Source organism: Crocodylus porosus, unplaced genomic scaffold (genome assembly GCF_001723895.1).
Source record: "Crocodylus porosus isolate Cpor-Errol unplaced genomic scaffold, CroPor_comp1, whole genome shotgun sequence".
In the NCBI taxonomy this organism is placed as follows: domain Eukaryota; kingdom Metazoa; phylum Chordata; order Crocodylia; family Crocodylidae; genus Crocodylus; species Crocodylus porosus.
The window spans coordinates 88,428,495-88,452,967 of record NW_017728886.1 but is presented as its reverse complement, the minus strand read 5'-3'; the positions used below and the strand labels follow the sequence as shown (position 1 = coordinate 88,452,967).

At 41.1% G+C, this 24,473-nt stretch overlaps 1 protein-coding gene across 1 annotated transcript in view; it reads right to left on the bottom strand.

The window, feature by feature from the left end:
- Positions 1-17,432, bottom strand: part of NME8 (NME/NM23 family member 8) — a 23,804-nt gene extending 6,372 nt beyond the window's left edge. Inside the window, exons 1-12 of the mRNA XM_019538800.1 lie at positions 17,229-17,432; positions 17,086-17,143; positions 14,565-14,671; positions 14,005-14,076; positions 12,562-12,678; positions 11,017-11,083; positions 7,563-7,639; positions 6,983-7,075; positions 3,889-4,049; positions 2,666-2,844; positions 639-783; positions 134-241 (exon numbers count right to left, since the gene is read on the bottom strand). Coding sequence (XP_019394345.1) covers positions 134-241; positions 639-783; positions 2,666-2,844; positions 3,889-4,049; positions 6,983-7,075; positions 7,563-7,639; positions 11,017-11,083; positions 12,562-12,678; positions 14,005-14,076; positions 14,565-14,671; positions 17,086-17,143; positions 17,229-17,261 — 1,217 coding nt within the window. The 5' untranslated portion in view covers positions 17,262-17,432. The remainder of the gene's footprint in view (positions 1-133; positions 242-638; positions 784-2,665; positions 2,845-3,888; positions 4,050-6,982; positions 7,076-7,562; positions 7,640-11,016; positions 11,084-12,561; positions 12,679-14,004; positions 14,077-14,564; positions 14,672-17,085; positions 17,144-17,228) is intronic.
- Between the last annotated feature and the right edge of the window lie 7,041 nt (positions 17,433-24,473).

The window sequence follows — 24,473 nt, the reverse complement described above, 5'->3', positions numbered from 1 at the left end:
AATTTGTAGAAAGATCTGACTTCCCAAATGATGGCACTATAGTTACACTATTTACTATGTATTATTCATTTAGATGAATTTTACATGCATGTTTTGTATATTATGAATAATGCATAGCTATTACAAATATTACCTGGTTGGACACTTCTCCTTAGCTTCTTCAAGAGTCTTTGGGCCAAGCAGATCTCTCCAGCGTTGTACAGCATTTTCTCGTACTAATGCAAGAGCAAGAGTTGGACCACTGTGAAGTAAGAAGATTAATGTTATAAACAGTCTTAAAAACCCTAAATTATGACTGATGAAAGGATTCAAATTTGTGAGGGAAAAAGGACTTTGATATCAGAGATTCTGAATCCAATTGTCACTTGAACAGGTGAAGTGCTAGTGAAACATTACATTTTTCTCGTCAGTGAGTGAAGGTAATTTAAATGGAAAAGAATACTGAATATTTAATGTAAGGTAAGCTGTAGATTTACTGACATGACATGACAGCCTCTCTGAAGTCAATGGGAGTTCTGACAATGGCTTCCTTACACTTCATTTAGATATGTAGGGTATCGATCTAATCAATCTGCATAATCTTTCTCTTTATCTAATGTACCTGTGAATGTTCAAATTTGTTGGTTTTCAAAGAATACCTGGTCATTTGTTCTAGAAGTGCTGGGAAATAATCTTTGTTTTCATGCTCTTTGTAAAACTCTCGTGCTTGTTCTTCTGTTAAAATGATTTCTCTCTGCAGTACTATTGTAAAGCCATCATCCTTAATCTTTTGCAGAACAGTACCTGTTTTAAAAAAGGAAGTATTTCTGTCTTGAGATTTTTTTTTTCATTTTCATACATGTGGGGAAAAAAATCTAACAGGGCTTTTCCAGTCACATTGGTAACACTTTTCCCCTTCAAAATAATTAGCTTAACAGTGGAATATCAAGAACTATAATTTGTAGCAACATTTTTATGATCCTAATAACTGTTGCTTGAACACCCAAAGACACGAGGCATGCTTATTATAGGTAACCCTTCTAAAAAGAAGCAATGCCAGAAATCTCTGAAGTGTATAGATTTAGCCTTCTTTAAATCAGCCTTTAAATGAGGGTCTGATAATACCACCACCTATAACATCTAGGAAAGCTAGATTGCTTATGTGTAGATAATTTGGTAATCAGCCTTGCTTAAAAAACTTCCCATATGCAAACTGTCTTAAGAAGAAAGGCTGGCAGACACAAGGGAGACCATCCTGAGGATTTCTAGATCATGATTTTGGTACCTAATTTGTTATACCCTAGTGGAGAAATATTAACCTTAACTTTATTTATATGTTGCAAAGGATAACATGAAAAACATGGGAGTTCTTAATTATAGCAGCTTTTCATTTTAATGTTATTGTTATTTTTCATGGAACCTGAAACTGCTTTTCTTACTGCCAGTGCGGTTTGGCACACTGTAACTTTAAGTGTGCTTGCTAACTGTGTCCAGAAACAGAATTACTGCTACAGTATCCAAGTTATCCTTATCAGAGAAACAAGAGGCCACGCTTTTTTTTAGCCAAAGGCGAGAAGCTAACTTCGACTCAGCCAGAAATGTCTAATATGTCTATAAATAAGCTATATTTGTCATTTATTATTACTGTATCAAGTAAAATTATTATTTACTTGGGCAGCTTCAATGAGTTTGCTGGAGGCAATAATATTGCTAAAGTTATAGAACTGGCCTTGGAGACTGGGTACATATAAGACAGTTTATACTGACCTTACACTGGTTCTCACTTCAATAAGATAATCAGAAAAGAAGTAGGAAAAGGTGGGTTCTGACTACAGATCTGTGGAACTACAGCTGGTGCTGCAGCTACCCTGTGCAGTGGGGGGATGGAGGGGCTGGTTAGAGGCTGCAAAGGGGAGTGGGGGCAGGCAGAGGCTGCAGGGGGCAGGGTAGGCAGAAGCTGCATGGAGGACAGAGGCTGCAGGGGGCAGGTGGGAGGGCACAGACTGCGAGTGAGCAAAAGCTGTGGCTTAGGCAGAAGCTGTGAGGGCAGAAATGGAGGGGATACAGGTGGGGGGGGAGCAGGCTGCAGGGGAGACAAGTGGGGAGGGTCAAAATAAGCACTGTTCATATGAATAAAGGTGGTAGAATCAGGTCCTGGAAATGTGCAGAACTATTCTTAAACAATATATAATCAGGACTAGATTTTAGATCAAGAGAATAATACCATGAAAATGCCAAAAAGGATTTTCAAGCAGCAGTCCTGAAAATCTGTGTGTCAGATATTATTCAGACTTGCCAAAAAAGTTGCCTTGGACCTGGAACACTGAGTGCTCAATCACTGAAGGTTAGAGATACCAGCTAAATTGTTCTAGGAGAAAATAAAACTTACTTAAATAGATTTTAAATGCAATAAACCTCTTACTGATTTTCTAGAAGGTGCATAATCAGAATTATATTCCCAAGGCAATTTTTGAAGAAATAGTCTAAGAAATAAAATAGTATTCACAGAAAAGCCTGTAAAGGTAGAATGGAATGAACACATTATATTTTTCTTATAAGCAGCACTGTAAATACTGAACCTAGAAAATAATACAAAACCATCTGATTAAAAGATATCAGGCTTTTTTTAAGTCAAAATCAAATGGCTTTATTACTGCAAATGGAAAATGTATTTATCATCACTTACTTTTGCATTCCTTTAAGACAGAAGGTCTAATTAAAGCCAATGTTCTTTCAGCATTTTGACCCGTCTTCTTTTTACCAAAAGTTGGGAAAAAGAAGGCAAGTTGCCTACTAGCCTCTTCCATACTGTCTTGGACATCACATACATTTAACATATTTTCAGTTTCCAAGAATTCTCCCAACCTAAGAGAAAAATAATAAGTCTAAATCACTATATCAACATTTTTTATATAAATGTGTCTCTAATTGACCTGTTGAAAATATAGCTTTTCAACTAGTGTTCAACTTTTTATAGTTTAGTAAAGCTTTCATTTGTCTGCCTTTAAAGATCCCTTTATGTGTGTCAGCGAACAAAAATTGATACTGACAATTTTATGGTTAGTAAAAGCATAAGCTCTGAAATCACATCACTATAGAATTCTTTGTAAAAGGAATTCATTTTAAATGTCACATGTTTATAGCTGATAATTATCCCGCTATCTATGTCTTTACTATGTAACTCTTAAAACAAATATAGTATTGGGGTACAAGAAATGAATCCAGGGAAGGGTACTACATTTGTAAATGAAAAGACAAATGATAACAACTGGTGTTTTTTTAAATAATATTTAAATTAATACTGTGTTCAATAAGTTTCTTTGCCTAAATTTGTCTCTTCATTCAAATCTCCATGATTTTTGGCAAGGCATTCTAGCTGAGTGACACTTTACGCACTTCACAATTCTCTGAATTCTTCCTTGTGCAGAACAAATATTAGATTTGTAAGCTGATTTTCAGATGCTTAAAGAGCTTCAGTTTTCAGATTATCAAGACTTTATTGTATTGTTTAGCAGACTACAATGACTGGGCCAAAGGTGAAACACACATTAATTAAAATGAATTGTCTTTGTGTCCTGGAATGTATAGGATTGTACAGGCTACCACACCTCTTAGGTGTATCTGTGCTCCCCCAGTACAGCAGCCTACTCTGCAGATTAGTTCAGGGGGTGCCCTAGTTATTCTCTTCTCTCAGAAAGTGCTGAGGGGAGAATTCCTGTACCCCTAAAAGTGCTGGGACTGCAGCTGTGGTGGACTCCTATGTAACATGTAGGAAGACTTTTATTATCCAATACAGATGAAAACCTATGCATATAAAGGAATGTCACAATGTGACTCTCTATAAGAGTCATCATTTAGTAATCACATAACAGAATGAAACAACAGTGTGATCTGATTTTTTTCAGTTACCTGCTTAGCTTTTGGGACTCAGACTCATCGAGTGGATTCTCATCTGATTCACTTAGCTCTTTCCAGTTAGGAACACTATCATCAGCTGCTTGCTTTTGAGAAACTATCAGAATATAGCATGGTCCGCTCATCATGAACTGAACAAAATCCTCAAAATCAGGCTAAAAAAATACAATTTCTTAGCTATGAAGTACAAATAGAACTTTGGCTTCACTATCAGAAATCAAACTATACTGAATAGCTCACTTGTATCTTACAATGGTATTTACATACAAAATCCCATGAAACAGAGTAAGCTTGTTTTAGTCCCATTATAGCCACCACCATAAGATCATGACATAATGGAAATTACGGTACAAGGCAAAACTTTTGTGCCACGTGTTCTTCCAACCCGTTAACTGAGTACAGAAAATATTTTGGACAGCAGTTGCGACTAAATGTGATTTGTGCAGTTAAATGGACAAGTGTACATGACATAATGGAAAACATATATTGCCTTTTCATCCCGCATTTAGAAAACTTCAAAAATATTGTGCATAGGCTACAGTACCAAAGTGTTCTTGGGTTATTCAGAACTTTCTCAAGCATTCCTTTTCTCTTCTTTTTTCTTCCTTCATGGTCTTTATCCCAATGGAAGTTCTTTAGGAAAAGTTACCTCTCTATGTCTATCCATAAGTTGGACCCATTTTTGTGATTCTAAGTTACTTATTTACTTCCCTATTGACAATCTTTGTTCAAAGGCTTTCTCTTTGCTTTAACAAGTCTGGATATTTTCCCTGCCAACAACTCCCACTCCAGATCAAACAATATTTTTTCCATTTACTTCTGATTGGATAATATACAAGAAATATTTAGTTGAATTGTGATGGTTTTCAATGTAGCTTCTATTATTTTATTTTATCTCTAGACATCCCTGTATCTGTTTGATTTTTTGAAAGTATAGTAAAGGTTTACAATTCTACAAATAATTTTCTCTCAAAAGAAATTATTTAGAATACAGAGGTTTGCATGGTATACACATAAAAAGAATTAGAAGTAAACAGAATGGTACAATACAATACCTACTGAGTCTGTAATGATGCTGTTGAACATTGATTCAATGTTTACTCAGTGATTTCAAAAGTAAATCTTGATGGAAAAGAAAAGTCTGTTTTAACTAACTACCAGGCTTACAAATATAATAGTGCATTTGACAGTCCAGCCATGTTCTTTGTATCTCATTATTCTTTGTGATTACACAGATTCTACAGATCAGTTTCTATATTTAGTTCTACCAAGGCAATTCTATTATCTTCAGCTTCTGTCTTTGGTTACACTTGCATAACCTAACAATATTAAACAGGATTGCAGAGTAGTAAATAAAGCCTAGAACCATGACTTTAAAACACAGATTTCTATTATCTAAAAGAATGTAAATGCCATTTTACCCAATCATTTTTCAAGATAGTTTTTGCTACGTCATTCTTATCATGTCAATACAGCCATCTCATTTGCTGGTTCTTCTTTGCCTGAGGCAGGTTATCTCTGTTTCTTCTCCCTTTTCAGGTCTGGCATTGGCTGTAGCGGGGTGGGAATTGCTCAGTCCAGAGACCCTCTTTTACTAGGGGAAATCCACTCTGCTCATAACAGTCGAAGTATATGTTAAAGACAGTGAAGAAGAAATAACTGATTTCCCAATTCTTGGACCCTTGTGAATTTATTTTGGTGTTAGTTTTCTGTTTCAGTATTGGCTATCTGTGTCAGGGAAAATGCACCTCTAGTACTGCAGTTCATAAAAAGTGCTGTGTCTTTTAATCTTTTTTTAGTTCTCTTCTCTTTATCTTCAGCTTAGTCATCTCATTCAGACACAAATTCACCTGCTATCAGCATGCACACAACTTGCAGATCTACTTCCCATTCCAGACCTGCTTTCTCCTGTTCAAACTAGAATCTTGCCCTTTGTCCCTGACTTCTCTTTGTAGATGTCTGAAAAAGGTATCAATTGTACAGGGCTAAATCAAAGCTCTAAATCCTTCCTCCCCACACCTACTTGCTTTCTTTTCTCTCTTCTTTTCAGGTCTCTGTGGACAATAGTGTCATCTCATCTGTCAGGGTGACACACCTGGATGTCATCTTTGACTCAGACCTCTCAAGGTTCCTACTTCCAGGTCACATGCAATTCTTACAGATTTTTTCTTTAGGACACCTTTAAGGTATGACTTTGCCTGCCCATCCTCACAGCAAAGATGTTAACCAGAATCTCATTATTTGATATCTCAATTAATCATATTTTTTCTCTGATCCTGACAAATGCCATTTGAGAATGCTACTGAGAAGAGTGTTTTTCTAGCCCACTGCTTTGACGTCATCTCTCTCTCTCTGCATCCCACTATTGGTTCCCCTTCGCTGTACTATCATGCCTAAGTTACCTGAGTTTTCTCCCAAGGCTCTTTGTAACCTAACCCTCCCATCTGTCATTTCTAATTAAGTAATGAAAGAGTCCTTACTCCACTCAGTTTATAATTCCAAACATATTATATTTGTTACTTCTCCTATGCTGCTCCTCACCCTTAGCAGGAGGAGCTACTCATACATATCACAAAGGCATCTTGTTCTTCAAGTGCTTGTTCAGATTTTTGTTCACCATAATGTCTATAAATCACAAGATATTTGTTAAACTACTAGCATACCGAGACTACTTCTTACAGTGCTAACTGTTTCACTGTTTCTTTGTCATCCCCATTTTTTGTATCCCTTTATGCCGCTTTTATATGTGAACAGTAAACTATTTGGGGCACAGACTAGCATTTTGTTCTGTGTTTGAACAATACCTAGCACAATGAGGTATTGGTCCATGACTAGGGAACTTACATACTATGGCAATATAAATAATAAACAACGACAGTACTGTTATTTAAATTAGAATGCCATCAACCAGAGGCACGGTGGAAGAGTTGTTTTGAAGAACTAGTGAGAGGTGAGATGATCTCTTTATTTTCTCTCTCTGTAATGAATAATCTTTTTCCAACGGAAGTAATCATATTTCATTAACATTTTACAAGCCATACGGACATTACCATAAATACAGCTGCCTGTATTTGTGTAACCTTTTTACCTGTTCCGTCTTATGACTGTAGAACTCTCTAATTTGCTCCTCAGTTAGAATCTTCTCCTCTGCTGCTGCAATACCAAAGCCTGCTTCTATAATCTGCAATTACAGATCAGACATCCGGTTTGGTAAAACTGGAGGAAAACATATTAAAAATTAGTACTATTACTTTGCTATAAATCCTTACCATAAATCTAAAAAGTGACTAGTTTTGGAAGCAAGATGAAACATCACAAATGTATCTTCTTCATTAAACCCAGCACTTGACTAGGTTCCAGTGTACGGCTCTTGCTAACGTAAGTGAATGTCTTATAAAATGTAATGTTATTCAATATGTACATTTATTAAAAGTCTACTGGTAAATAATGCAATTTGTACTAATTCTACTAGCCCAAGACTGGTGGTGGCAGATACACAATCATTCCTAACAAATAAGAAAATATTACTCAACTACCTGTAGACACTCATACACTTTTACAGCATTTGTATGTTAATAGGATAGACTGCTCAATTAGTATTCATGTAGTCTCCCATCACACTATTTTGGAACTTAAATGAAACAAGCATCATATTTTGTTTTGTTTACCTTTTGTTTAACTTCTTCCACTCTTCCATCAGTAACAGCATCAGGCTTTATAATTGCAACAGTGTATGTGGCTCCTTCTAAAGGAAAAAGTAAACTTTGTATGTATATTTATTAATGTATTGGCCAACCTACCTACAAAAGCTAAATTACTTTCTGTATATACAACTGGATTTCTCCAACTTCTTCAATTTAATGAATAAATCAGTGTTTTGGGATTATACTCTCTGTAATATGAAGTCCTGAAGTATCAGTTTAAACATATATTATAAAACAGTGAGATTGAATACCTTTTCCCAACTGCTCAGAACAGCTATTTCAAAATATCTCACAATAATATACCAATATACTTGGCCATGTCTACATCAGGGGTTCCCAACCACTGGGCCACAGCCTGGTACCGGGCCATGAAGGGTTGTCTACTGAGTTGTGGCACTAGCCCCGCTCCTGTAGACCTCCTCAGTGAGGGAGGGAGTGGGGCTGCTGGGGCAAGGGCAAGCACAGGATGCAGCCACAACTTGTCTGGGAGGCGTGGGCAGCTCCTGTAGCTGTACACACCCCAGAAGGGCATGGGGGCAGTGGGGGGGGGGCGGGGGAAGGCACGAAGCAGGCTGGGGCCGGAGCAAACAACTTGGCAGCGCCACCTTCGCACACTGTGCAGGGGCCTAGCAGCAAGTCCCTGCAAGATTGCTCAGGGCAGCCTGAGAGCTGCTTTGAACAGTGCTACGGAGGACGGAGTCAGTGCCAGGACTGCCTGGGGGACACAGCTGCCCCGGTTGGGGTGAAAGCCAAGGCTGTAGCTGCTGAGGGGGGAAGAACCACTGCAAGGAGCCTGGGAATTTTGGGGAACCGCCCCCCATGCAGCTCAGTCTGGTACTCTACCCCAGTAGGGCAGTCCTTGCACCTGCCCCAGCTTCACTCCCTCCCCTACCACCGAGGCCTCGGTCTACCACTGCACGCCCCTTCCCCCACAACTGTCTTTCCAGGCAGACCCAGCTGCTCTCGCAACCCCTCATAAAAATATATATGTGCAAATTTAAATATGTAAAGTCAATATGTAAATTAGATAATTTGCAGCAAAATTCTTTCAGTGAGTTTCCCAGTCCACAGCATAAAAAGGCTGCAAACCCCTGGTCTACATGGCTCCATACCCATGCTAGCTCTGAACAAATCTACTAGGATAATTACTTAGTTGATTCAGATCACTGTCCTGATTTGATTCGGCCAAATCCAAATCTGAAGATTTGATGCTGATTTGGAGACTTGGTGATTCGGCCATAGACACAGCTTTAAATGTTTTTTCTACATACCTTGAGGTACCAGGTGTGGCTTGTGAATGCTGAAGTGGTGGGGTGGATGGAGCGTCCCACAGGAGCACGGGGCGAGGCCCCTCCATGTCCTTGGGGCGGCTTCTGGGTCCACTGCCAAGCACAAGGGGGACACCCCCCCGTACTCCCTGGCTCCGCAACTGGTTGAGGGGGCACCCTGGGTGCCCCACTCCAGACCCAGGAGGCACCAGTTGCTGAGCTGGGGGGCAGGCGTTCCACACTCTCCACGGCAGACTTAGAAATGGACCCAGAAGTGCTTCTGCTCCACTTCTGGGTCCACTGCCGAGCGCACTGGGGACCTCCCCACCCTCCTACTCCATCCACCCCAACACCTCAGCGTTTGTGAGCCGTGTGGTACTTTAAGGTATGTAGAAAAAACATTTAAAGCTGTGTCTATGTCCAACTTATCGCATCTCTCTGAATCGATTCAGAGTGTTTTGATTCGATTCGGAGAGATTAAAGGGTCTCCTGATTCTATTCAGATTTGAAGATTCAGCCGCCGTATCGGGCCGAATCTCCACCAAATTGAATCAGTGACTGAAGCTTTGCACAGCCCTCAACAATTACCCTGGCCAACACTCTCTTACACAGCTTTATTACTACTATTGCCTGAGATTACCTCATCTGGAGCTAGCTGAAGTATCTCTGCATGATACTGTATTATGCTATGTAAGGAGGACTGTATTATTCTAGAACAGAAGTAACTCTTGTTTATCATAATCTACTTTCAAATAGCACTCTTGGGATGCAGGTCAGCATCACTGGGAGCATGTGTTAGCACCAGAGGGCCTGAAATCATGCATAAGAAATAATTGCTGGGATAGCACTTATACCTGCTTGTATTCAATATTGACTTGAATACTGCCAATATTCAAAACAAAATTATAAAGGGGTTTTGGTTCTAATCACTTATGGCTCTATCCTGTTACTTGTAATATAAAGGGGTCTGAAAAAGCATGAAAAAAAGCAGATTAGTATGGACCTAGAGACAAAAATCTTTGACATAAGAGCATCTATTTTTCCTTTTTTGGATCCTTACTTTTTTGGAGAATGACAAAGTTTTACCATGCAAGGCGGAGAGGCTGGAGAAAGAATCAATAACGTAAAAGAAACTGCAAAAGACAATATTGTCCTAAAAGAGGCAACTCAAAAGAGACAGTTGTATTAATTTTGAGACTGCATGCCAAGAACAGTTGTTTCAATGAAGAAGAGGTACACAGAGCTAGAGTACAGCATGGAAATAATGTTTTGCTGGTATTGGCCTTTAAGTTGTCTTCCCTCTAGATCTGTTTACTCTGTTAATATTGATGACCTCCCACTGTGGACCTACAGCTGCTTCAGCAGCATTATGTAGATACCTACATAATGTGATTTTGTTTTTTCAGACTTGTGAATTCAAGAATCCTGCAGTTTAAAATTTCTCTCTAAGCTTCTCCAGTGTGTCACTAGTTCTACTAGCCAGAACCAGCTCCTATATGAGGAGTCACTCATTCTGGCTTCACACTGTGTGAAGAGCTGGATGTTCTCTGTGACACTTCAGGTAGACAGCACATATTAGAACATATTTGGTCACTTTTCATACTTTGAATATACCAAGAACAGAGTTTGGCCTTCCATTCATGACTCTTGGGAGAATACTGTATGACAATTTTACCTTTCCCTAAGGAAATCTGTATTGTCTAGCCTTTGTAAGTTAAGAGGTATTGTTTTTACATGCTATATTATTGTTGGTCACTATTTTACCCTAATTTTTCTGTACTTCCTTCCTGTTGAGTCATATTGCTAGACTGAGTTAGAGGACAATGGAAATGATCAAAAAACAAAGGGCTCTACAAATTGAATCTTCAGTTATGAAACATTAGAGAAACAAATGACATTAATATCACCATGAGCTGTTAATTCAACTACTATAAAACATTAATAGGCACTAAAATGTGATTAGTGCTATACTAATGTTGCTGTTGTCAGTTACATTTCTTAATTAGCTCCTTCTGTAAAAATTGTCATGCTACCATGTGAATCAGAGGGAAGTCACTAGGAAGCATAAAATCCTGCAGCCAAATAAATAAAGTATTTCTTGATTTTTCTTCCTTCCATGAACCATTACAGAGTAACTGAAGTATACCTACCGTCAAGCTGGCTTTCTTCAGCAAATGTATCTGAATTTTTCTCTTCTAAAAATACCAGTTCTTTTACCTAAAAAACCCAGAGTTTTCAGGTTGTTGTTATGATAAAATGATACAACTAGTATAGAGGCAGCATGCACAAATGAATAGAAACTGACACCCCGGAGACTTGGGGTGTTGTTGCTACTTGTCCCCAGAGAATGCTTGTGCATGTGTCCTCTGACATGTGGCAAGTTGCCCCGGTGGGGTATAGGAGGCTGGAACCAGCTCCTGGGCTGGCTCCAGTAGCCTTACCTGGGATCCTGGGGGCTTCCCACTGCTACAGTGGAGGTGATCCAGATGCATGAAGCCGGGCCAGCAACCAAAGCATAGCTCCAGCCAGCCAGGGTCCAGTTTCAGGTGGTACAAGCTGCTGCTATGTGCACTGCCCCACTTTTTTATGCCACAGGTTTTTTTGACACCAGGATCTCCCAGCGTCAACGTCTGCACGTGCAGCTCCGCAAACCACGAATACACACTCATCTCGACACACCCTTGGGTTCCATTCCTTGCTAAGCTAGTGATCTGTTACATGATCTTGACCAAGCAACTCTTCCTTTCCTTCTCTGCTGCCCTGCCCTGATAACCTCCCTACAACTCTAACAGGGCATATTTACATTTCCCACTGAGATGCAATGTACAATACCCAAATTACCTAAGTTCAATTTTTTTTTCCATGTTTGGGTTTTGAGGAACCTATAATTCAGCTGAAACTTACAAATCTACTCTTAATTATCCAAAGGCCCCTGTAAGATTTAACTAACTTACTCGCACAGTATTGCAACAGTACTGCACAATTTTGATATTTAAAAAAAATGACAGACTGAGGTTAGATGAAGTTTAAGCCTCAGGCGGCTTAGCACTTTTGAAAATCAGGACACACTTGAAATGCTTAAACAAATTTTTAGGAACCTAACTTTACGCTCCTATTTTTGATAATGTTGGTCAAAGCGGCAGATTTCTCTTTATATGCTAACAGAACATATCTACGGTAGAATCCTATATTATGGCAGTGCTAAGATTTAGATTTGGCCTAATTTTTCTTATTTGGGCTACTGTCCGTTACTATCTGCCTTTTGCACTTTTATGGATTGGAACAGAACTTTTCATCTGTTTCAAATGGAAGGAGTGAGGTAAGACTTTTTCCCTTTCAATATATATTTCAATAAGAGTTAAAAATATAATTAAAAATAATGTCCAGTGCTAAAGGATATAAAAATAAATAAGAGGAGTTTTCATGATATCTGTGTTAATGAACCCCTCTTTCATGTGTATGAACAGAACAGCCTGTAAAACTTCCACAAGTCAAAATCAAATAAAATGGAATTTTCTAAAAATTTGGATACATGCCATCTTATAAAGACTGTGGTATTTATAAAAGTAAAAACAAATTGCGAATAAAAGAACAAATAAAGAATACCCCTCCAGGTACAGAACAGCCCCAGCAAATGCAATACAAGTACTCAATTATATTCAAACTTTATAAGAAAACAGCCATTTTATGAATACCTCAGGACGTTCTATTTCCCCTGCTACGATTTTTCTCTCTTCTTCCACTAGCTCTATTACTTTCTTACTGAGAAGTGGGGCATTTGCACCTCTCACTATTGCTATAATTTTGCCATCCTGTAAAAAAATAAAGAATAAAATATCACTATTAGTTAAGATTTAGTCATTTAGTTTAGCACATTTAAATTTATTTCTCAATTTTTTTTTTTTTTTACCAACAATTACCATAATACTATGTTTTAAAACTAAGACTGTTTAGACAGACATTCATTTAAAGGCATGGCTTGGATCTGAGCCCAACAACCATGCCTCCTGCCATGCCACAGGACACATGGTTTTGGGATCAGGAATCAGACTTCAGTTGTTCCCTACTTGCCAGTGCAGAGGGAGTCTGAAATCATGATTCTAAGCTCCTCCTGCCCCAGCAAGTTGAAAGTCAAATAAATGCCCACCGATCAGCTATTGTCAGTGGGAACAGGACTGCACTCAGGTATATTCTGAGTTGGAATCTAATTTACATTGAAGTCTTTTTTTCAATATCTTACATATAGCTATGAAGCGTGAATAAATTAATGTCCACACCATGCACCAGAACTGTGTAGAGACCATCATGTAAATAATAATCAGCTGTAAATTCACTTTCTCTATTCCCTCTGCTCATTTCTCTCTCCTTCTTTTCCACTCTATTTTACACTGTTCCGTTTAACTTCTGGCTCCTTCCTCTTTTGAGATATGACCTTGTTCCAATTAAAGGCATTTCTTGATTTTCTTGAGCAAAGCCTAATAAAAAGTTAGGTATTTTTGGCTTTGACTTCCTTTCATCCTTGTTCCCAGGTTTTCCCATCCACTGCTTGTTTTTCTTTATTTTCCCATTTGGGTTCTGGGTCCTCTATTCCCACTGGTTTCTTTAATACCCTCCTTGTTCTGCTTCATTCCTCTGTTCACTGCTTTACCACATGTAAGAATAGTATAGTAAAACTAACCAGATTTTGATGATATAAAAGATACTTTTATTACATATGGCAGTAATTGTACAGAGTAGTTTCAGTCTATTTAAAAACCCTAATTCTGAACCCCTTGCTACTAGCAACTAAATCTCAAAATTTTAGGTCAGCAAGATTCTGTTATAGTGTACTGTAGTCAAATTGAGTATTTTCTTATCCTGTTAACAGAAGTACTGTGAAAATGCACCTTTTCTTTTCTGTATGATTCATTATTAAAATGGCTACTGTGTACAATTGTACAAATCTTGATAGGCCTTGCAAGGCAGAAAACATAACCTTTTCCCTGATTAAAAGTGTATTTGGATTGTGAAAAATGGTGGTTCAAAAGACAGAGTAAAGACATTATTTACATTTGTACAACTTTTTATTTTCAATCTACTGAAATAGTAATTCAAAAATAGGCAGTACAAGCATGAGAACTGGGGCATGCTATACTTACAACACAGAAGAGAAATACAGGTTCACATTTGTCTCTAAAAGGTTGCAGAGTCACAATGTTGTCAGCCTCTGCCTAAAATCATAACAAATAATAGAAAAATAAGACTGGAAGGGACATCAGGAGGTCATCTAGTCCAATTCCCAGTTCAAGGCCAGATCATTATCATCTAAAGTAGCTATACAACTTTTAAAAATTATTTAAATCTATTTATTTTTCATTTTTCTATTTTTTGCTCCTCTTAAGGTGAATGACAAAAAGTAATATGAAATTATTCTGATGTTTGGATGTGCTGAATATTCTCAATTCTCATGGTATTTGGTGGAAATTGCTGATGCTCAATACCTCTCAAAAGGATTATGGATCCTTCCATATTCACTACACACTCTGTACAAAGTCTTTAAGGGAGAGATGCAGTAGAAGAGACCAGCAGGACAAATTCACCATAGTGAACATCATTCACTCTACTGGTATAAAGATATTATTGTGAGAGACATCATATAACTAGATAGATAAAAAGACATATTTGATATTAAAGTTCTAAACAGATGTTATATCCTTACCACCGCAAATTGCAAAAGTTCGTCTTCACCATACTCAGTCTTTAGTTTTCTGAATAAATTTACCACAGCCTTGCAAGGTCCACACCAAGCTTGATATACATCTATTACTGAAACCATAAAAATTCAGAATGAAACATACCTGTTTCAGAAACTATACAAAATAAACCATTTTGTACAAGTAGAGGGCTAGTCCTAAAAAGTTATTAACTTACATAGCAAAATCTTTTTTTCTATGAGAAGCATTTATTTCAATAGATAGAATAGGTTTTAATCTAGATTATGTTGCAGCAGGTCCTTAATACAGACTGCATAGTAGAAATGCCTGACCAGGTTTATGTTACTTAGTGTAGGTACTAGAAGCAGTCTAGCCACAGCAGTATGGGCCTTTAAAACTCCTGGTTTGCCAAGTAAATTAGACCACACAGAAATCTGGGCTGCCATGACTGGATTGTTTCTGGTACCTGCATTATCTGTTTTAACTCTGGATCAGATACCTCTGTACTAAACTATAGTCTTCAGTGTAGACATACTCTTAGTTTCATAGTTTCTAGGTTTCAAAGTTTCTAGGGTCAGAAGGGACCTGAACAGATCATCAAGTCCAATCCCGCTTTATAAAAGTTTATTTTGAGGTGGGGAATCCAGATGCTTACATTTCTCCTCTCTCTAATTTCCCTCTTGATTGTCTTTCCTTTTCTGACTCCGTAACTGCTGCCTCCTCCCATAGCATCTTTCTGGTTTTCTCCTTCAATAGCCTACCCTCTCCCTTGTGTGTTGTTTATCTCCTTCCTGAAGGTCTCTCTCCCAATCTTACCTGCTACCTCTTAATCTCTCTCCTGTTCTCTGCCCACTGTAATCTACTTTTTCAAAGACTATTCCCAATATATTTGACTGATATTGCTCTTAGCATGCATGAGGAATCAGTAGAAAATTGAACGGAGCAGGGAAAATGCGAAATACAGTATATGCACTCTTTGAGAGCATACACTTTATAACTGCTTTTGTCTTATGTTAGGTAACCCTGTGCATAAATGGGTACATAAAACCCATCCTGCAGTTTAATTCAAATCTCCTGAGGTGAGAGAAAAAATGAACTAACTTGCTGAGTCTACCCCTTCCCAGGCATGAAGTCAATGTTTTTTTTTTTCCTTAGATTCCATGGACAATACAAAAGAATGCTTAAATCTCAGAGAGCCGAGAAAGAATAACATCACTACTTTGTAATGAATATTTAGGCAGAGACAATACAGAATTCTCTATATATGCATGTGTCTGGATTGGGTGACCGTAACAACTCCAAAAAAGGCAGTACAAGTGGCAGAGATGGGTGTTGGTTAGGGGCAGGTCATGGCATCTAATGCCTGGGCTACAAGATTCCCCAGCAAATATGCTCGGTGGGTGAAGAACTCTTCTTTCTACTGACACATCAATACAACCCTCCTGAGTGACAAGAAGCTTCTGCCACCTCCCAGTAGTATTCGTAGACATGCCCGATATTGTGATCCCATCAGAGGCAGCTGCTGTCTTTGACCAGATCTTCCAATGACAGGATCACCCTCACCTAGACAATGCCTAATCTCACATGGATTCATTTGCTAGAATCATCTCACATGTTACAGCTAACACAGAGAGACAAATTTAGCCCATACCTGTTTTGCTACCAAGTCAAGGGTACAAATATCAAACCCTTCATCTCTATCCAGAATATTCATAGACCCAGAATATTTTATGAAGGTTTCTGGAATTCTCTGCTTTAATGGATAAAACACAGGCAATGTCAAAGGCATATTTATAGTAAGAAATATCTTGGCAGAAAGGGGGCATGTCTACACCAGATGTTTACTGCGCAGTAGACTAATTAGCTGCATTGTAAGTGTCGTGCATCTACACGTGTATTCCTATTAGGCCGAAGTAATTAACTCCACAGTATTTACAAGTACTGTCCTACTGCAGAGCTTTTTACTTCGCAGCAGTGCACACGTAGATGCTTCCCTGCATGAGTGACTGGTGCCTCCTGGATCTGAAGGGGCACCCGCAGAAGCCACCAATGGCACCGGCCCTACCGACAGCATCAGTGTCGACTGTCAGGGGGGAACCAATTTCTTAGGGGGGAAACATGCACCCCCTGCCAGTTGATGTTGCCCTGGTTGGCTGGGGCATGAAGGTGCTCCAGTGCAAGAGTTGCCTGAAGACTAGCCCCATGCTAAAGAACCCTTATGTCCCAGCCAGCCCATCTGCAGCACGCTGAGCCAGGGGAGCAACCCCTGGCTGGCAGGCTGACTGCCCCCACCTGGTCCCACTACCAGCTAGGCAGGGCTGCTTTGACCCAGCTCAACATGCTGTGATCCTGGATGCACATTTAAAAGGTGCACCCAGGAGCAATAAACTCTGGGGTTTATTCATGCACATTCATTGCACGTGTAGGGGATGTGTCCAGGGATAGTCACACACATAAAAACAAAGACTGATAAAAAAGATGCATGCATTTCAGTGTGTAAGATTAATAGAAAAAAAATAATAATACCTGTTACACCTTTAGTCAGAAGCATTTCCTCCCATTGACTTTGAGTGGTTACTACTGCCTGAAATAAAATGAACCCAGATTTTAATACCCACAAAAATGTCAACAATTCTATTGAACTCCGGAATTACAAACAAGATTTATACCTGCAGCTGGAGTTCTTTCTTCTTGCTCACCATTTCCCTATGATTACATGAAAATATACACCACTTTGAAAAGATGCAGATATTACTCTGTAAAGTTTAGCTGCATATAAATTGTGACACGGAGAACTGATTTATGCACAATGCTTTTCCAACTGTAGAGTCCTCTACAGCTGATCTGCAGCTGATTTAGAGTTGTGTAGTTCCACTGAAGCCCATAGATGGATGCCAGCTGACAACTTAAGGTCTTTTATTATTATTTTAGAACCAAATGAAGCCAAGGACTGGAATACAGAATGGGAAAGGATCACCTGGGTCATCAAGGCCAGAGACCTGGTCGCAAAATATTGATGTAAAGGCAGAAATCCTACACTTTGCATCTCCCAACACGCACACACCCTCCCCACACAAACTGCTACACCAAAGCGCAAACAGGCACACCCAAAACACATGCACAAACACACGTGCATTTGCACAACGCATACTGAAATGCAGCTATGCAAGTACATGGGACCCTCTGAGCCTCCTCATGCCGGCACACACCCGTGGCACTCTGACCCACACCTGTGCATGGGCAGGTAGCTCCTACACTTTGCCAACTCGCAACGCACACACTCCCTCCCTACACATGCTGCTACACCAAGCCCCAAAAATGCACACTTGGGAAGCGCGCATTTGCACTCTGATACATTGCCACGAAAGTACACGTGGCCCTCCAAGCCCGAGCATGCCTGCACACACTCATGACCCTCAGACCCGCACCTGAGCACGTGCAGGTGCTCTCATGCGCAGCTATCCGTGCATTACTGTACACAGGCGTGCACACACACAGGGTTCTGATACACAGCTGCGCACGCCCATGATTCTCAGCCCCACACAGCTGCAAACTATACACACACACACACACACACACACACACACGCGCCCAGCACCTACGCGCAATCCGCACGCATGCACACAACTGCGGTCCTGCGCACCCTGGCCCCACCCCTCTAACGGCCCCGGCAGCAGCCTGCAGCACCAATGTTCCAGCGCAGTTGGCCCTAGCCACGCCCCACCCACCAGAGCCCCGCCCCCTCCTCGCCCCTGGTGGGGCTGGCCTGTTGAGTGCAGTGCGCATGCGCTCCTTTGCCTTGCTAACTGCGCGTGCGCGAGCCGGCTTGGAAGCTTGTGTTTGGAGCTCGCGTGTTCTGGGCTGCAAGGGGGTGGGCAGCCGGCTTGGGGGGTGCCTCGGTTTGGCCCTTTGCTCTCTGTTGAGCCTGGCTGTGCTCCGCAAGCAGGGCTGGAGGAACCTCCCTTCCCCTGCATTTCCCCTTTTCCAGCCTCCTTCCCCTTCTCTGTATCCTGGCTCCCATGCTTAGCTGAATCCTCTTTCAGCTTAGGGAGTTTAAGAGATGTCACGGAAATACAGAGTGCGGGTACAGTGCTGTGCAACTTTGGAGGTCCCCATGAGAGGCAAACTAGATGGTGATTGAAAGCATAGTTGATTAAGTTTTAACTCAAGGCAGCTCAAATATCTTAACGTTGGCATAACTGCCAGATTTTGGGATGCATCCTTCAGTGTGATTTTCCAACTTGCAGAGAGCATTTTCTATTTGCTGAGTGATTTCATGAACTGCATTTGTGATCCTCACCCCATGCTCAGCTCACACTATGCTGAAAAACTTAATGAATTATGCTTTCAATTGCCATTTGTGTCTTATCACGTATATATCCAGAGTTACTAAAGTGTGAAGTGGCACAAGGACTTTATAAACACCCTGTACTTGTCCACGGCTAGGTGAGGGGGGAGAGTCTCAGGGCCTGGACCCTCGGGAGCACCTGCTGATTTTAGCTGCTTTATCACTAAAAGTGTCCAGTGCTTTACCCTGCTGCTGACGGAAAAATGGAAGGTGCTGACCATGCAGTTGTCCTAACAGAAACGCATAGACTGGAATTTGTTTAGGATTTCTAAGAAGCAACTTTTAATGACACAGTCAGCTGCTTGACTGAATGTGCTTCAGGCAGTTCAGGAATGTAGTTTTAGATGAGATAGTTTTAGCCTCTTTTGGGATGCCACCAAGCTAAACTTTCATTTCCTAATACTAATATTCAACATTATTGGTACTCCCTTTTTATCTGGCAGCCTGATTCAACTGTATGGGGATAAAATGGAAAATCTTGATTTCTCCATGCTTTACCCCTTTCTGTGGTAACCAAATCTAGCTAGCTATAATGGCTGTGGAAATGAAAAGTCCCATGAGGGGAAGAGAGACTGGTTGATGCAATTCCAAAACAGCAACAACAAATCAGTAACTGGGAAAGCCAAACTCCTAATTTTGTGAAGATCTACATGCTTAAGTGATTTACCAGGTGCACTCAAACCTCAGTCCCAAGGCCCTCCTCAGAAAATGCCAGGTCTTAGTGTCCATTTGTTTTCTCACTATAGAAAAACATAATAGAACATTATTTTTCTGTTGCAAAGAATGGAGAGGGACCACAATGCTATGGATTCCTGTTTGAAACTTCTTGATTTTGCAAATTATGAGTAGACATTGGCACATCTAACTGTACTTATATTGTGCAGCACTTTGGAAAGATCTATCATTACTGTAGCTTGGTGGTTTTTAACCTGTGATCCACAGACCCCTTTGGGTCTGCTAGCTATGTCTAAGGGGTCCACAAAAGATGACTATAATTAGTCGAAAGTGTGTGAATACCCAAACTTAGGATTCAGAGGGGTCTGCGCACCCCTTTGAAATTTTTAGGGCTCTGCAAATGAAAAATAGTTGAAAACTATTGTTCTAGCTCAGGGGCTCTCAATTCCCAGGCTGTGGCCTGGTGCTGGGCTGCCGTGGGTTGGCTGCAGGTTCGCAGTATGGTTGGCTGGCTGCCGGACTGGAACTGGCTGCAGACCAGCAAACCACGGCCCCCCAGAGCTGGGCAGAAAGGCTGTGGCTCCTTTTGCAGGGCCTGTGACAGCGCAGGGTTTGGCCTAGGCCTACTTCCCCCTTTCCCCCCCCCTGCTTGGGGGTATTCTTAACCTGTCTTTTTCACGGCTGGAAATCCAGATCATGGTTGGTTGTGACTGCTGGGCCATGGTTTGTCAGGCCACAGTATAAAAACTTTGGGAACCCCTGCTCCAGCTTATTCCTATGAATGAATGAACTAGAATGAATAGACTAGAAGTAGGTCTTAGGCAGATAATTTTGATGCAAAGGTGGTCTGAAGCAGAAGTAACTGCACAGTTAATACACTAAGTGGAACACTAGCTGTATCACTTGGCTAGGACGGAAATACATTTAAAAAACTTCCAGTTGCTTTTAGCTAAATCTAAATGGAATTTCTCTAAGAGAGGTTTTTGTATGCTTGCTGATGTAAATAAAAATGTCCAGTGCACATGTGTAAAGCCAAGATGATCCACATTATAACCCATAGAGAAAGGGTACAAATTCACATGTTAAACAAGTGGGAAGTTAGTTTCAAAATCAGCGGTTTTACTTAGTATTTAGTACTTGCTTACTCTTTCCAAATATATTACAAGATCTGGTTTGTGGGATTCAAAGATGCTGTTCTACCACAGCAAGAAAATTGTGGGAAAACTTTACATTTCAGCAACCCCCATAATGTACGGGTGACAACTGCAGACCAAGGAAGAAAGCTCATTTGCCAAGGGAGCAGAAAATAGCACTGTTCTAAAATGAGCTGTCGTTGTCTTTCTGTTTAAATCATTAAACTGATTGAGTTCCCCATACTGAGCATGTTATCATGGACATTGCCTTAATGGGCTTGAGGATGTTCCCAAATCAAATGTGTCATTTGAACAATTTAGCAATACATATTGGTGAAAGCTTTTTTTGATTCTGGTTATTAAAAAACTCTGAAGGTCCTTAAAGTACTGATGGTTATTCTCTTACCTAGATAAGCGTACCAATGTTACCCTGAAATACAAATAATTGTTACAAAGTCTGGTTTTAGCCTCTGCCAAGTTATTTGTAGACTCCAGGAGTAAACTTTTTTTTTTTGGTATTGGTGCATGAATGATGTCCAGTTGTATCTGTAACTCTGGAAGCAGTGCTAGCTGCAGCCACACCTACATTTTCAGGATCCTGGGGTGCCAATAGGCCTTGGTCTACACTGTCTACAGGCTGGGAGCCACCACTCAGTGGAGTCTTCTCCCATGGTTCTCCCCACACCAGACCACTCACTACATGACTATTTACAATAATTTATTATTTACAATAATAACTGAGAAATTAACAGATTCCACATCACATAGATAACAAACACAATATTTTCAATGAGTTCGATAATAGTCTATATCAGCAAATAGAATGAAACACTTATCATACAGCAAAAGCAATTATGTTATCAAATTTAGTACTCAAGCAACTTATAACGGGTATATACGCCTAAAATCACTCAGATCCCCACAGAGTCACTCTGGCCGCAGCAAAGCAATCAACTGTGAGATGATTTCAGTTGAGCAACCCAGGAGTTGTGCTCGCTGTGCCTCAGAAGAGGTTTCATCTGGTCAGAAGGTGGAGTCATCTGTCATGACCTCCAATGCAGCTGCTCCTGACACTTGGGTTTCTTCCCTTTTCCAGTCTTTCCTGGCTGCCTGCAAACAATGACACCATCCCCAAATGCTTCCCCAAGGCAGCTCCCCTGTGTTTGGCACCTGGAGTGCCCTTTCTCAGCTGTCCTTTATTGAGCTCACTGCTGAAGCTCCCACAAAGCCAGGATTCCCTGCTACTTTCTTTAGCTCTCCTAGAGAACCTTCTCTAGCAATCCTGCACCCAGGGAACTAAAGAGCAGGGAGAGGAACCAGTTTGCACAAAGCCTGCTCCTTTAGTAAAGGATACCAGGCAATCCTGGGTACTCAGTAGCTTCTGGCTTCTCTGCCCACAGTAGCAGCACACTCAGCAACAATTTTTCTGCCAGTAGTCCTCAGAAGCAACTGTCCTTGGTAGCATCTTCCTTCAGAAGCAGACCTTCTCCCAACCGCTAGATGGAGTAGGCCTTACTTTATAGAAAGGACAAAAATAGTTTGGACAAAAGGAGGTTCAGCCTCATGATAGTATTGTAAGGTATCTGGGGAACCACAGAAGGATGGCAGAAAGCTTACAACAGGAAGCTGATGATAAACTCTGTTGGATATCAGTTCCGACTGTCTCCCACCTTCTAAGCTTCTGGTCCATTCCTCTCACTGAAGCTGCACAGCTAGCAATATAGGATCACAGTCATGTAAAAATGCAATGTGTCTCAGAAGAATCTATCCCAACCCCTTGCAATGATTAAGCATCGTGGTTTGTAGGTCGGATAACTATAGCCACACATCCTTCTTCCTCTGCTAGTGTTAGAATGAGACTTCACTGGCAGACACAGCTCCTTGGGATTTTGCAGATAGCTGTAGTAGTGGTTGTGTGAGGTGGGGGAAACCAGGGCAGTTGCCCCTGGTGCCACCTTTGGCAGGGAGGAGAGTAGCCTAAATCACCATTGCAGCAGTGATGGGATATGCCTTAATTGTCACCCCAGCAGCCTGGCACTGCCCCATACATCATGGCTGGCCCAGGTGTGGACATGTCCTGCTATACCTTTGGAGAGCTGGAATTTGTTAATAGGGGCAATGGTCTCAAAATTCTCCCCCCTATCTCAATGATCAACAGTTAACCTTGTTTGTGATACAGCTAAATTGTTCCTGTTCACATACTTGAATTTGTAAAATGAACATCCAATCCTCTTATTAATTATGTATGTTTAAATATGTATGTTTGAATCTTACTGGTACATAGTCTATCTTGCTTGCTTGGATGACAGGCAGTTTTGACAAGAGGAAGGGGAACAACATAGGGCAAGAAGATAAGTCAGAGGTGGTGTTTGCTTTTGTTAGACATTTTCACTATCAGAGATTCTCTGTGCTATCCTTTTAATGCTTGGTAATGGTTTTGTCTGTAGGTAGCTTTCCAAAAAGTGAAGCAATCAAATAGCCTTTTACCTAAATCACCATTGTTAATGTAGTTTTCTGGCCCCAAATGCCTCAATGCTATTGTTCATAGAATCATAGAAAAATAGGGTTGGAAGGGACCTCCGGAGGTCATCTAGCCCAACCCTCTGCTCAAGGCAGGACCAGCCACAACTAGATCATCCCAGCCAAAGCTTTGTATAGCCAGGTATTAAAAAACCTCCAAGGACGGAGATTCTACCACCCTTCTGGGTAACTTGTTCCAGTGCTTTACTACCCTTATAGTGAGAAAATTCTTCCTAATATCTAATCTAAACTTCCCTTGCTGCAATTTGAGACCATTGCTCCTTGTTCTGTTGTCTGCCAGCACTGAGAACAGTCTAGCTCCATCTTCTTTTGAACTTCCATGCAGGTAGTTGAAGGCTGCTATTAAATCCCACCTCAGTCTCCTCTTCTCTAGACTAAATAAGCCCAGTTCCCTCATAAGTCATGTCTCCCAGCCCCCCTCATCATTTCTGTTGCCCTCTGCTGAATTCTCTCCAATTTGTCCACATCCTTTCTGTAGTGGGGGGCCCAAAACTGGACACAATACTCCAGATGTGGCCACACCAGTGCTGAATAGAAGGCAATAATGACTTCCCTTGACCTGCTGGCATCAGTCCTACCAAGCCCAGTATGCTGTTAGCCTTCTTTGTAAGAAGGGCACACTGTTGGCTCATATTCAGCTTATTTTCCACTGTAGCCCCCAGGTCCTTTTCTGCAGATCTGATGCCCTGCCAGTCTGTGAGGGAGTGGGGCCTAGGAGCAGCCGTGAACTCCCTAGCACCCCCTACTGTCATGTTAGGGTGGACTCAGCACCCTCAGAATCTTGCCCACCACAACTTTGATCTTGAATGGTTAAATGGGAGGCTGCCTTTGTTCCCCTGGTGAACGGTATGCGTGTTCTTGCCCCTACTCCAAATGGCGCGCCTCCATGCGCCCCTCCCTTAAAGGGTATGCGTGCCTCCAAACCTCCCCTTTAGCATGCCCCAAGCCTCACAGCTGTTCCGTGGGACGTTGTACAGTCCCCTGCCCCTCAGGTGCTCTCTCCCTGGCACCCTGGGCTCGTCGCCTGCCTGGCGCCCCCTGGGCTGGGCTCCTACCCACCGGCCTGTTACCGACGCCTCGGGCCTGTCTCTCCGCTGTCCGGCTCCTACCGGTGCCCCTGGGCCTGGCTCATCGCCGCCACCCTAGCTCCCACTAGTCACTCCCATGTCCCGCTACTGGTAAATATCGAATTGGGCTCAGGCAGCTGAAGCCTTACC